At 36.3% G+C, this 15221-nt stretch overlaps 1 protein-coding gene across 1 annotated transcript in view; it reads left to right on the top strand.

Annotated features, from left to right (window-relative positions):
• ELP4 (elongator acetyltransferase complex subunit 4) overlaps nt 1-15221 on the top strand; it is a 122624-nt gene that overhangs the window by 10910 nt on the left and 96493 nt on the right. Inside the window, exons 4-5 of the mRNA XM_031553355.1 lie at nt 9067-9195; nt 13850-13989. Of these exons, the coding sequence (XP_031409215.1) occupies nt 9067-9195; nt 13850-13989 (269 nt within the window). The remainder of the gene's footprint in view (nt 1-9066; nt 9196-13849; nt 13990-15221) is intronic.

Here is a 15221-nt window from a genome sequence, read left to right as displayed (position 1 = left end):
ACATTCTTATAGACCATAATTATCTTGAAATTGTGTATAACTAAAAGACAAGCAGTGGATAAAAAGCCCTGATCAGCTGCCTAAGATATATTATATTACCACCCACCAATTTATCCATCATCCTTTGAAAACATATTCATGCCTTTTGTAGTCAAAGCTCCTTCAGGAAATTGGCATTAAGATGTAATGCTGAAAAATTATACACCTCTGGTAAAACCTACAGAACTATATACATGCTGTTTTTAGAAAGTATTTTAAACATCTAAGAGCATTTCTGTTCAATTTATATTCTTCAACAAAGGATAACTTTTAACTATAAGAGCATAAGAAGTGGGAGTCAAATAGACTGTAACATAAGAAATCGTGTGGTACGCTTCTTTGATCGATCGTAAAACAAAACCGATTGCATTGGTAAATGCAAAATTAATTCAATAATGTTTCCTTCAGCCTTCTTATATTTTGGAGTTCCACTTTCAGTACCAAATCTGATTAAGTTTAGACCGCAAATTATGAAAAACTATTTACTCAAGCTGAAAAACAGAGACTGGTAAAGAAAAAAAGATTCTTTTTTCTTGAGTGTTTTCTTTGTTTCAGTGTGTTCAGTGCTTATAATTTTTGTTATAATTCAAAACTTTAAAATTAATGCCAATTGTTTTGAAGTTTTATGTAGCGCATGTGTTTGAGAGTGGAATGCAAAATTTAATATGGCTGTGTTTATTGCACAGGAAATCTTAGGTTTTTGAAAGAAAAAGCTAACATGGGGACTGTGTCTTCCTTTGAACATCCCCATATATCTACTTCTGTAGTTTCAAGATTGTCTTTTTGGAGGCTCACATGCAAGAATAGAGGCTAAAGAACACTTCCTCCAAGACTAATAGTCCAAGAAAACTTACTTCGGAGTAGCCCAGGAGAGTGCTACTTAGAAAGAGGATGCTTTTCCTATCTAGATTAGGCAGGATAGCCTTCTTAAAATGAAATGCATTCCCCAGAATTCCATCTCCAATCAAGTCCTACATCTCCCCTTCAGCTCTGTCACCAACTCAGTCTTCACCTTGTATGTCTGGTGTCATTGTACTTGTAAGTACCATAAGAGAACCACAGTGAAAAGACAAAAATGCAACATCACTTGGTAAGGAAGTTGCGAGGTGCATGTGGAAGAGTATAATGGTTTATTTAACAAGAAAAGCAAGGTCAAAAGACTTGGCAGAAAGTTTTACTTAAAAACAAAAAACCCATCCCAAACTTATTCTAAAACAAAAAAAAGTGAAAGTATACTTCAAATACAACATTTTGCTTATGTGTGCTCTTTGAAAAAGCCTGCAAAAATTCAGTTTCCAGCAACCTGGTTAAACTGACTTGACCTGAGGAATAGAAGATGCACACTTAGTCTTTTCCTACTGAAAAGCAGAATGCAGAAAGAACTTAGCAAGATATATTCTTGTTATTTCCAGGTTTCTTTAAAAAAAAAAAGTACACACACCCCCCAAAAAAAAAAAGCTTAAGCTCAAATAATTATATTAATTACATTAATTTTCAGTGTTACAAAACTACTTTGAACTTGACACATTTTTACATGTCAAATGTTTGGACCAATTCAATAAAAAGGTTTTCCAGAACCAGGCTTAAATTTAGTGTTTCCTTTCTGCCAATCCTTGGCTGCTTATTCGGTTATTTTCTTTCACCTTACTACTGAAATGATAAGCTTATTTTTAAACAAAGATCTTTCTTTGCCTACTAAATGTATTGTAGGCACAAGCATAGTTGTTTTAAAATAAGCAAAGTTCCAGGCTTCAGTGTTGGAAAATAACTATTCTACAAGACATTTCGGTAGATCTGTAGAAGGAATATTCTCAGCTGCGCACTGCGAGCAATAGTTCACTATCCCTGAAGTTGCTTATGAATTATGTTTGCTTTTGTTAGGTATGAAATCTGTTCAGGCCAGGGCATTATACACTGCAGCAGAGTTAGGAGAAGTTTGGATAAGGGTACTTTTATTTTATTTAGTGTCTTCACATTGGTTTTCTTGGTCCATCATTCCCCTTCTTGTTGCATTTTTGTTTTAAAAAGAAATCATGAACTGATTCAGAAAATGATGAAATAAGTAAGAAAACATTATCTAATATTCTCATGCATTCCTGGTTGTGAAATGGAGCCATAGTGGGAGGAAGTAATAGCAAAGAGTTACTACAGAATGGCATGGCTATAGGGTGAACTTCTGTGTATGTGAAGCAAAGAATATATTCACTCAATTTAAAACAAAACAAAACTCTTAGAGTACTTTCTGTTAACTGCTTTTTTTTATTATTATTATTCCATAAAACAGTGGAATTCTGCCTCCCTTTTTCTCTTCACACAATTCTCATTTTTCGAGGCTGGTACTTTTCAATGTCAAAGAAAAATTTCCGTGCAACTAACGACCTTACCTGGAGATGGAAATACATGGTGGTACAAGGGGCTCTGAAAGAAAAAAAATTCTGTATCCAGTCATTTGTGTTCTTTAACAATAGACCTTGTCTTCACAAGTGTTTACAATCAAAATAGAATCCTCCTCCCTTTTGGGAGTAGGGCCCTTTAAACTGACATTTATATAATACGTTATTGAAAAGAAAATATTTACCCTTCCTTACTTACCATCTGGTGTCCTTTAAATACTAAAGATTAACATAATGAAAAAGCCTCAAATTCACGTGAGTTTAAACTCTTTAAATATCATTGCAATTAGAGATCAACAGCGAATCGCAGTTATTTCCCATGTTTCTTTAGCCAGACCTGTAACAATATTACACTGTGAGATAGCTGCATAAAACCATGTGAACAACATATTTATTGCTGCAGAAATAGATAATGTTTAAAATTCTTAAGTACTATTAATTATATAGTTATCAAAACCCATAAGGATCAAAGGATTTTATATAAGTGGGATTTCACATACAGCTTGGATTATGTTGCTAAATAATAGCACAGTAGTACTTCTTTAGCAATGTAAAATAGCTTAGAGAGGAGTATGATGCCTATAGTTGGTGTAATGCATTGGTAATTAAGAGGGTGTGAGGTTAAGCTTCATTAACTGCTGTGGGATTGTATCTTGGATTTTATTATCCCCTAGAGAACATAAGAAGTGAGAGAGGTCAAACTGTTAGAATCTGATTTTTCTTAGTGCATCTGCCAACACAAGGCAAGCAAAGTAATGTGGCAGTGAACACAGAAGGACCTAGATTGCTAGCAGATGCAGGTTGTACATCATTTCATTACGCAGATAAAAGATTTATTAACAAAATAAATTACTTCTTGTTTGCAATAAAACCGTCATCAGCTTGCTTTGTGGGGAAAAATATTGTAGTTGCATTGTCATTTTGTCTGAACACTTTAGGTAAACAGTTTGTTGCCTTGTCTTAAAAGGAAGGAATTAATTTGGAAAAAAAAACTTCCAAAACTTCCTTTTCTCTTTTTTTCCTTTTTTCTTTTTTCTTTTCCTTTCTAATGCATCTCTCTCTAGACATGGATGGATGCCCCAGCCACACCATGCTTAATAACTTTAGCACTTCTCTCCCTTCTGTGTTTTCATACTGCATAGCAAATGTATATTTTATTTGACCTCAAGTGATGTTGTATATACATTTTTAATGTATTTTAACTAATGCACTGCTACATGCTTTGTTTTTTTGTTTGTTTGTTTGTTTTTTTATATATACCTTACGAAAGACTTGTCTTTTTTAGCCCGGGAGAATGTAACAGTTCTCAGGAGTTGACACACTTATGCCACAAAATTGTCAGTCCCAAAGCTTTTCAACGCTATATGATGTGGGAGCTGAGATACTTTTAAGCAGAAATAGGTTTAACAGAGATAATATAGGCTGACAAATTAACTCTCATTTTCTTTGTCTTCTGTTTTTATAGTGAGCACTTTTAGTTCCAGATTCTAGAAGTAACTTTTAGATGTTTTAATCTCGTATTCCAAAATTCTGATTTTCATTTTAAGAATATAGATTGATTTAATCCTAAATAGGCAAACTGTTCTGAATCGTTTTTGGATTCAGAAATTATCAAAATGGGGTTATCCTTCTGATAACCTCAGCAGAATTTTCAGCGCTTTTTATTTACGGTAGAGATGTCTAGTCCTCAAACAAATGATGATATAATAAGACTACTGGCAACTAATGTTTGTGTTTGTAATTTCTAAGTGATCCGGGAGAAAAGGAGATATGCTAAAGCCCCGATTTACAATCACAGAATGGCCCAGGTTGGAAGGGACCTCAAGGATCATGAAGCTCCAGCCCCCTGCCTCAGGCAGGGCCACCAACCTCCAATTTCATAGCAGCCCAGGGCCCCATCCAACCTAGCCTTGACCACCTCCAGGATGGACGTGGCATCCACAGCCTCTCTGGGCAAATCCAGGCAATCTTCCTGTATAATCAATGGATATACAGATGATACATATACATACATACATATATATATATCCAGTAGCTTAGCTAATATAATTTCTATTAGAATAATGAGAGAAAGTCACTCACCCTGTCCTAGGCTTGCAAGATGAACTCCAACAGAGCGGATTCCATAGAGATCCATCCCCACTGGCAGTCAGCTCTTAAATGGCTCTAGGAGAGGTGCAGCCAGGCTCCACCCCTTCCTGCAGCACAGGTGATTTGCCTTCACCTGTGCTCCCCTGGCTGACTCATTGCTCGCCTCAGGTGATCAATCAGAGGTTCAGGCCGTGATTCAGCAGCCCCATACACTTTCATACTCAGATATTTTGAGGGAAAGCCCAGGTTCAGGTATCTTCAAATGTCACTCATTGAAACCATGTCCTTCGCTGCTCTCCATGCGTGTCCAGCTGTACTGCCTTCAGTTCTATTTCTGTACAACTGAGACAGAATTATTTGGGGGCTGGTTTGGCTGATGATCTGCTCCATTCTTTCCATAACTCTTTATATTTTTCCTTTTTTTGAAAAGAATGAAAATAAAAAACCTGAGAAATGCTGAATGCTTTGTGCTTCTTGGACCATAAGGAAACTTTTCCTAACACTGAAGAGTTGAGCAGTACGTGCCCAGCCACACAGCCTTTATCTTTGAGAACGTACCTAAGTTTCTCTTGCTTATGTATGCTGTCGCTTACATACAGTTTTGCAAAGAGTTACTTCCTTGAAACAAAGAACAGCATTTAATTTGAATGGTGCATGAATAAGGGAAGGCTTTTTATTCCATTTCTAGTTATAATAAAGATAAGAAGACGACTAAGTGTTTGCATCATGTTAATGCCAGTGTTTTCAATATTGTCCATAGAGTAGGTTTATTTGTGTTCTTTGCTAATTCTCCTCAGTCCCAGGCCTACTAACTGATTTTAAACTTTCTCCCTCTCCAAACGTGGCTCTACAAGAATCTAGTGGAATTTTTTATTTTATTTTTTTAATTATGTACTGGGAAACGTGAATCCGTACATCCCAAGGAATAACTACATTAGCAGACATTTATCCATTCTATTTAATCTTCTGCCAGGCTAATGAATGCATGCGTGTTGGCTTCCCATCAGCATAGGCATTCAAACAGTATCTTGCCTCTCTTTCATTCAGGTTAGCATAAATAGTGGGGAAAAAGGTTTAAGAGAAGCTGGGGTAACAGAGATGATATTAAAATGCAAATCTGGAGGAAACAATTTTTACTAGTTCTGCTTGTGGACCTTTACCTAAAACATACATTATCAGTATACTTAGGTAATCAGTGGGATTGATATATGTTTCCTGTTCACACTTAAGTACGATGTCTCAGAAAGTATTTAACCAACTTAATGCATGCAGTAGAGCTGAAGCGATTGGTCTTCAAAATACCAAAGGCAGACTGCTTTTTCCAGGTTGCAGCTAGAATATTTAAGAAGCTTACTAAGAGGCAATAAAGTTCATAACCACCTCATGCAAGAATGATCCAGGAATATTCTTATTTAAAATGTTGGGATAAAAAAATGATATGGCTGTGAGACCAAGTAACACTAGTGATGTTTTGAGTCCAAGTGCATTACATGAACTTGTTTCTTTCATAGAGACAAAAGAACATGGTACATCCAGAATACATTGTTCAACAAGGCAAAGTAGTTATTGAGTGAAAGCATTTTGGAAAAACAGCTGGGGAAAATAAGCATTCCTTTGGTGTAGAGTTCTTCATGTGCTCTCGGTCCCTTCTGTAGGGTGGCAAGGGAGAAGGCAACACCAGATGGAGCTGAGCTGACCCCATGTGCTAACTGCCTTGCTGCTGAGTCCTGGCTTCCAATTTGTAACGTCTTCCATTCAGCATCGTGCCATGCAAGAAGGAACGGTTCTGTGTTTGAGTGCAAGGCAGGAACTTTTCTGGTGTCACACGGGTATTGGAGGAGCTTGCAGATTCCCAGTAATGCTTGGGGAAACTCATCTCTTATTCTCTTGACCTCTGCTTTGTTCTAGCATAAAATACTCCGTGTGAAACCTACGAAAGCACTGTCTGTGATGACAGCAAACGTATATAGCTGAGTGTCCCTGTCTCAAACTTCTCTTTGTCAAATTTTTTGTCAAAAAAACAGCAATGCAGTTGGTGATTCTGGAGGAGGAAATTATTCAATACCTTTAAGAAAAGATTGGGAATGTTTTTCTCTTTAAGTTGCAGTAAGGTGAGTGGTAAACCATGGCATTTCGTGGCTTTCAGCTTTGCAGATGGCACAATAGCTATCCAGTCATAGTACAGCAGGGTGAGGTGGTGACTGATTGCATCAGCAGTGAGAGCTGAAACAATGGGAATTTCAGAGCGGGATGAAGTGCTTAGACAGGATTTGATGATATCTTCCAAAATGTGTCTGACATTCTTTCCAGAGAAACAGAGGTTAGCCACTGCTATAAAAAGTTGCAAAGAGCAGTGGGAGACAGCTGATGTTGGTGAATGGAAGGAAAAGATACCTGTAAATTTTGCTTAGGGCTATATGTATACCATATAACATAGCACAAAACTGTCCAAATAAATATAATGCAAACTTACAGTTCGGGGAATAGATTTGAAATAACCTGAATTTTGCATTTCAGTTTTAGTTGGACATTTAACATTTTCCATTGGTACTTATTTTATCACTTAGCTCATTTTGTTCTTTCATAAACACAATTCTGCTGATAGCAAGAGTTAAACAACATCCTTGGAAATACAGGCTAATTAATCAGCAAGTTGTTTTTTGTTTTATTTTGTTTTTTAACATATGGTTATGATTCATTCTTTAGAAAGAAATTCTTTCAGTTGAGAAGGCAGATAATGTAAATTATTACATTGTTTCCTTAATTAAAAATATGGAAATTTACTTTTGAACAGGGAAATCTGAGCCTCCCCAACGCTTTTGCAATTCATTTGCTAAAGCAAAGTAAATACATTAAAATTATTCACTGCTGAAATATGTAGATACAGTTCTTTCCTATAACTTTACTGAAGCAATCACATAGAAGTTTTCTTAGTTTTCGTTACCTTTAATCTCAGAGGGTGCACTGGCCAACCACTGAGAGAGAGGGAAACAACTGTTCCAAAATTAGAAGCCTTTGTTCTTAATTTTGTCACTAATTGTAGGTATTATGATAATTTACATTGAAGAAACAAAATAATGCATGTTGTTTGTAAGGTTACTTATTGGACTACATCTCTCCTGTGCTATTTAATTCCAAATTAGTATAATGCAAAACCTGACATGGATTCAGTTAATCTTTCTTATTTAATCTGTCTTATTTCTCTGTGTTGATACCATGTTTGCCCATACAGAACGCTGTATAGATTTTTTTTTAATCAACTGTGCCTATGTTCTGTGTTTCGTATATAACCCATATTTCAATCAAAATTATTCTTCTAACAATTTGCCGGTGTGTTTCTTTTATATCCACATCTCACTGCTCTCTCTCAAGACTTCACTTAAGCAAAGCTAAGATTAAGCGCAGTTTTGATCTGTTCAAAGCAGATAAAGAGTTGCTTTGCCACACAGATGAGTGATAAAGATGGGTCAGAAAATTGCTGTATTTCACACATCTCATAGACGTAGAAGCACACTGCATAAGCGCTATGTTTGTCATCCACCTGCTTTTTCAGCAGTACAAAACAGTCTGCACTATCAGAAAGTTTGTGATAAGTTCTAATCCAAGTCTATGCCCACCTATCTGCAGTGCGTGTTTTCTCAAACAAGAAACATTTGTATTTGAAACTTAAGAATTAAATGCCTGTTCCTTCCTTTTGCTCCTTTGTTTGTGTTCATGAGGTATTTGTCATTAGTAGATATGTGTGATGGATAGTAGAAGAGAGGATTCAAACCATTCTGTTACAGTAATCTTCAGCCTGTGTCTATATGCTATAGTAATCTGCTGAATGCTTTTAAAAGTTTTAGAAAAGCTGGCAAGGAAAATGTGAACTTATTATCAAATAGGCTTAAATTCAAATTCGCGATACAAGGAGCTTACCTATTCTCCAGAATGGTTTAAGAGACCAGCTTTTGAAGAAAAATGGGCAAACAGGAATTCTGGATGCCGCTCAAGGTGTACTGTTTGTGTATGGTACAATATACAATATTGTATTTCCATTCTGCATTCTCTTATAAATGTGCAATCTTTGTGTGTGTGTGTAATAATTTCACGGATTCATTACGCTTAATATGATCTGAGCTTTCAGAACAATTATTTTAAACAGTTTTTTTTATGGACTTTGGAACTGTCCACTACATGAAGAGAAGCACGTTAATGACCAACATACATTCTTTGGGTAAAAATCTGAACTGGTGTGATGTTTAGGCAGATATCATAGAATGGCCTGGGTTGAAAAGGAGCACAATGCTCATCCAGTTCCAATCCCCTGCTGTGTGCAGGTCGCCAACCAGCAGCCCAGGCTGCCCAGAGCCACATCCAGCCTGCCCTTGGATGCCTGCAGGGATGGGGCATCCACAACCTCCTCAGGCAACCTGTTCCAATACCTCACCACCTTCTGGGTGCAAAACTTACTCCTAACATCCAACCTAAACCTGCCCTGTCTTAGTTTAAAACCATTAGTTTAAAACCAGGTAGTTGACATTCCTTCATTTTTCACCTGTAGGAACTTCCAGCCCCTTTGCTTGATGATAACTTCATAACTGAACGAGTAGAAGCGACAGCTGCCAAGTCTGAAGATTGTCAGGACTCTATGCAAATAGCCTGGCGCTACCAAAATGCACCAAAAGTGGAGGTAAGTCTTTGGTATTTCATAACTGTTGCTCTTGCAGAGCAAGTGCCTTCCAGCACAGGACAGTGCTACAGGATTACCTCCTGAAAGTAAATCATCCTAGAACAATATATGTTTTGATTACTAGAGACACAGAAAGAAAGGAATGTGAGAGTTGACAGGAAATATAAAATTTAATATAGACAGTAAAAATGTTGAAGACAAATGAATTGCTTTGGGATTTTTCTATGAGCATTATTTAAAAAAGTTGGAATGATTCGGTCACTTAGAAACTTCTCCTAGATGTAGCAGTTCACAAATGGCTAATGAAGGTTTGATCGACAGCGCTTACTAGATCTCTTTAATGAAAGCATTGTGTTGAAGCAAGCTGTTGACTTGCTTAGCCATGTGCATAACAACTAAAGTAAGCACTTGAAATTATATCAACTTCACCGTCACTAGAAACTAACCGCTGTGCAGGGAGAATACAAGAAACAAGCACAGTGGTCAGTCATTCAGAGTTTACAGCTGTTAGTGTTTTGTGAATGATGTATTTCCTGTGGCTTATTTAATTTATTGGCATTCTTGGCATCTTATTTAATTTAATGGCACAATCAACTTTTAATAAAATTACAGCATTTTTGACTATCCGGAACAGAAAACTTGTTTTGCCTATATGTTCTAGCCCACATGTTTTATAAATTCTAGTTTTAGTCATAACTGCCTAGTAAGTTCAGTCATATTCTTAAAAACATAATTGGAATGTGACAAAATGATCTTATAAGGCTTGGCATGTTTGGTTTTCTGTGAAATTGCACAGACATGGCTATATAGTTGTGTCAGAAAAGACTTATATATGGTGACATGCCAAATCAAACAGCCTCCAGGGTAATCATATAATCTCATCAATTTTATTATTGTGGAGCTTGCTGTGCCTCTTTGAACCATCCCCAAAATAAACCGTCTGATCTGAAATCTAACAGAACTCCTAGTACATTGATATGGAAAGAATTGCACGTGGTGAACAAACAGTGTTCTGATGTTTTAACAAAACAGAAAAACAAATAATTTGGCTAGGTGTGCACTCACCCTTTGTTACTCAATCCAGTACTAGAGTATTTTCTAATGCAATACCTAAAGTATTTGTCCTCAATTATTAAAATTTGCTTATGCAAAATAGAATGATCAATTTTTGGCAGGGTGTTTCCTTTGTTATTGCTGAAGCTTTTTTAAATTGGAATATGATCACTCTGAATAGTTGATGTGCAAAATTTTAATGCATAGATTTCATTTTAAAAAAATGAATAAGTCTAGTTCTTAACCCTTCTGTGTTAAAAACACTTCAGAATATTCTAGTAGACTGGTAGAAATACTCCATGGAGGAGAATTTTTGATGTTGCCATACAGCACTCTGGATGGTTTACTGTACACTGTAATATCGTTTAATTAACAGCTTTAGCTGTAATTAATTCTTTAAATTTTGTTTCAACAGAAAAAAAAAGGAATAAAATTTGAAGGCATATTTTCCAAATGGATTGAGCTAAGAAATTAGTACATTTTTAAAAGCTACTATCAAAAATTTTCAAGCGTGAAAGAGAAAGTAGTTGTACTTCTAACTGGAACTCTGAACATGTTAGCAGAAAACTTTTCTGTCTGGGATCTGGCTGTACATGTAGTAAGAATGCTGAGTAGAAGTTGTCTTGGTGGTATTCTCGACGCCTAATTTAGTTTTTATTTGGAAGTAATTAAGAGGTAATTGTTCATAGCTTAGATATTAACTTTCCTTTTGCTGGACCTCTTACAAACAGGCTAGGTGACTGGCTTTTGTGATATTTATGCATGATAATTACATCAGACCTCTTCATAATTGTCACAACTGCTCGTTACATACGTGCATATACCCTGGACATCAGAAACAGATAGATGGTATATCAGAAATCTGTCAGAGTAACAGATCTGGTTTTGCTTCATGTGCCTTTGCCACTTTGTTAGCTTTCATCTGCTCCAGAGGTTAATTTAAACTTTTGAGTATATGGATAGCCTGTTTTGCAATGCAAGACTGTGTTTTCTCTTTTTTTTTTTTTTCTGAATGAACTGCTTATGTTCTTGGGGCAATATATAAACTGTCACAGCATGAAATCAATTTTCTGCCTTGATTCATCCTAAATCTGAGATTTCTAGCACATTAGTATTGCAATTAGAAACATTAACAGCAGACGGTAGCATAAAAGCACACTCTGCTCACTGACAATTTAGTGCATTTCTCCTTGTGCAAAACAGGAGTCCAGGAAAGAACAGACCTGAGCCTACAATCCACTAATAAATTTATCACATCAAACTTAAGAGGAATGGAAAGTTTCTGCTTCACGCTCTCCATGGTCATTCTGCTAAGGCAGATTATTCATGCTTACTTGATTCAGGTAGGCTTTCTGCAAGCTTCCCCACTAAGCCTGGGAATGCAGTACATTGAGGCCTATTCATAGGCTTCTGGCATAGCCCGAGCTTTTATTGCATGGTGTTTTATTATAGCCAAATCCTAGTCTCCACCCAGTTTGTAGGCACTGTGCTTATTCTTTTGAATCAAGAGAGGTTATCACCTACCTTAATCCATGCAGCAGGGTGGATTAAGGACACCAATGTGCCTCAGGATTCTCAAAGAGGATCCTGGAAACTTCTTGTTTCTTCTTTTTTGCTGTCTTTACTAAACTCTATTGGGCCTCAGTAAGGATTTGCATCTGAAATGGGCAACCTGGAGCTTTTCTCAATGAAGACATCAGATCAAAGTTCAGTTAGTCAAGGCCTTTCTAAAACATTAAGGGGGCTTGGAAGTACACAATAAAAAGATGAGCTCTGGCAGAGATTGCAGTAAAAACACTCTGATCTGTAATCCGGATAAAGAATAGATTATAGGCCAAAGAACAGCCCCTGTTTAAATTGTTTTCAGGATCCTCATTTTAAAAAAAGGTACTTTTACATAAAAAATTTTGAGAGTTCAGTTTGCTGGACCTCTGTGTTGTGCTATGTTTCTTCCTTTAAAATTCAGTTGCTGGTAAATGAACGCTGGTTTAGAAAACCTGTTCTTTTAGTAAAAGTGATACAACTTTTATAACTGTGTATTGGCAATTTTGTTTCTTTTTTAATGCTAAATTAGTAGTCTGCGTTAAAATAATGAAAAGTTGGGGTTTCGTTTGGTTATTCTGTTTTTGTAGGAAAGATACTGCAATATTCTTATTAGTTATATTCTCTGATAACTGACCAGGCCTAACATTCAGTAATTAAATTATTTCAAAATATTTACTCTAAAACAAGTTATACTAATTGTAACAGTTTAATATTCATAGGTCACTCCGAAAGTAATGCCTCCTATTTATTTCCATGAAAACTACAATCATTACAAAGCACACAAGAGCACTATTTGATAGAGGAAATTCTGAGCTACAAAACATTCTTTTTCACCACCGTTAGCCATATTCACCAGTAACGAACAAGAGTCTACGTGCCACACTCACTACACCAGTGGGAGCGACCTACTGTAGGCACTTCTGAAGTGCACCACCCACCTCTTCACTGTGCTCACATCCACTCCTTGGTCTCCATAAACATTCGGCAAGCATCAGTGAATGTCAGTGGGCACGATTTTTTCCACGTGCTGGCATACAATGACACACTTCTGCTTCATCCACGCTTCCATGGCAGAAGCCATTTTCTCAGGGGCCCCTCTACAGCCCTACCACCATCTGCTGTGATGTCTTGGGTCAACATCATAAAATAGGAGGCATTACTTTCAGAGGAGCCCTTCTCTATGTGGAAAAATAAAGTATAAAATAAAATTGTGGAAGTACATAGCATGCTTGTTTTCAGAAAGCTAGCTATAAATACATGGATATATCTGGCATGACTACAGTCTTTTCTGCTGTAGTGCTTATTTTATTAACAACACCAACTTTAATGAAAATCAAATGCTTCATGTAATATTCAGAGCTAAAACTAAATAATCTGCTGTCCAACGTGCAAAAAAAAATTGTTGCAATCCCAGTGTAATAATTCAGCATACTTTTTGTCATTCCTGTTTTTAGCAAGAAAAGCAAATGTTGAAATTGGAGGAGTAGTTGTTCTAAAAAGCTTTCCTTACATACAAACACAAGCCTTCTCAGTTTTCAGATAGCTGATGAGATGTATATATTGGCCTGTTTAAAAAAAAAATATCTTTTTAGTAGAGTGTTGAAAGTTGATACATAACCTACTGAAAAATCATTGAAAATCATTGGAGCAGTCACTCCTCAATATTCCATTGTTTGAGGTACAAACAAAAAAGCATTTCATTCTGTGTAAGAATCAGAGCTGCTTTCTTTTTTTTTTTTAAAGCTTCTCAGGTTTATTTTTCTATTAATTGGAGATTGTGATTTCAGAAGTGACAGAACTCTTGCTCAGTGGTACTGTGGCAAGCACATTTGAAAATTGCTTACCAGTATTCCTTGATCTCTGCACTTCCATTCTCAGTCACCAGTAAGATTAGGATTATCTTCTAGTAGGTATTTTCCTTATTTTTAATACTGGTAATCACTAAACGCAGAAGTAGGTAGGTAATGTGTCTGTTGGAGAGCGTCTGTTTTGTGACTTTTCTTATGACAGATAATCATCTAATAGATTATTGTAATCACTGTTGCTGTTTTCACAGACCAGCCCAACAACATCTATAAAGTTTGGACATTATTATGATGTTTCTCAAAAAATGTCTCCAGAACTGCTTCAATCCATAAAATGGCACAGTTTTTTCCTTCCTGATGAAATGCCTTTAGAGCCTAAACTAAAAATGTGGTAAGTTGTAATCCCATGTATTTCTGTTGTGCATTCACATTCTGAGAGCACCGTAGTTGTAAGGAATATTTTTTTCATCTACACTTGCTGTGAAAAATCTTGTAGCCATATATTGCTCACAGGTATTTCAGCTGCAGTTCCCATGTCAGCACTACATGCCATGAATGTCAGCAAAGCTACTGTGGCACAGAAGCAGCTCAGTATAGTGACTCCTCAGTGGGAGGAAGCAAGTTGGCATAGGCAATTAAGGCAGACATTACTAGGACAGCCTAAGACTCAGCTGAATACTCAGTTCAGCCCTACTGACAGTTGACTGTGGGGACTGAGAAAAACTATTACTGTCTGTCTACGAACTACTCCCTGAGCACCATGCCCCATCAGCTTTCATGAATGTGTGTCAGGTGGCTATCAGGAATATGAAGATAACCATTCACAGTTTTTAGGGCTAAGACGACAGGCCATCCTTGACCTACATAGCTTAGAATGCTACATCACATTAGTTTATTATGTGACTTTTACTTCTTACATCCTACAGCTTCACCTAAGGAAAATAGGAAAAAAAAACAAAAACCTGTGAGAAGAATTACTCTAATTACGTGTCTTACACAACACACTTAATTCCAGAGAAAATCATAAACTCTTACCTGAACAAATAACTTACTATACCTTATGTCTATCAGCAGCAAAGATTTGTGTTAGCCTGTGGCAAACACATCCATTGTATTTTTCTTAGAGACATTTCAAGTCAAGTCAAATATAAGATATGGACTAGCAGTTCCTTTGTTTAGCCCAGTCACTTGATTTATAAAATATCTAGATTCTCTAAATTACCATGTATAGAGCCAACTCCCAGAAGCAGTAGTAGAGAAAGCTTCCTTGCATTCGATTTTAATTATAGTAGGCCCTAATATAAAAACTGAGATTTATAAAATTAGCGAAGTATTTACAGAAGTGTGCCTTTAGAGTTGTTTAGAAAAGCAAAAGCCAAAACCCCAAATTTCTGTGTTATGCATTCAGATATCACTGATTTTAGTTTGATAACATGTATTCTTGCTGTGTTACGTAAAAAAAGTAGCTGATACACTTTCAGGAAATTAATTCGTGTGTATAGTATAAAAAACAGACTTTACCTTTTATGCTTTTGATTTTATAAGCTATGCTTAACTCTTATATTTTCCTTGTGTGCCATCCTAATTGTATAATCAATGGATACACAGGTAGTGTATATATAT

Source organism: Meleagris gallopavo, chromosome 5 (genome assembly GCF_000146605.3).
Source record: "Meleagris gallopavo isolate NT-WF06-2002-E0010 breed Aviagen turkey brand Nicholas breeding stock chromosome 5, Turkey_5.1, whole genome shotgun sequence".
Taxonomy (NCBI): Eukaryota; Metazoa; Chordata; class Aves; order Galliformes; family Phasianidae; genus Meleagris; species Meleagris gallopavo.
This window is presented reverse-complemented; position numbering and strand designations above follow the sequence as displayed.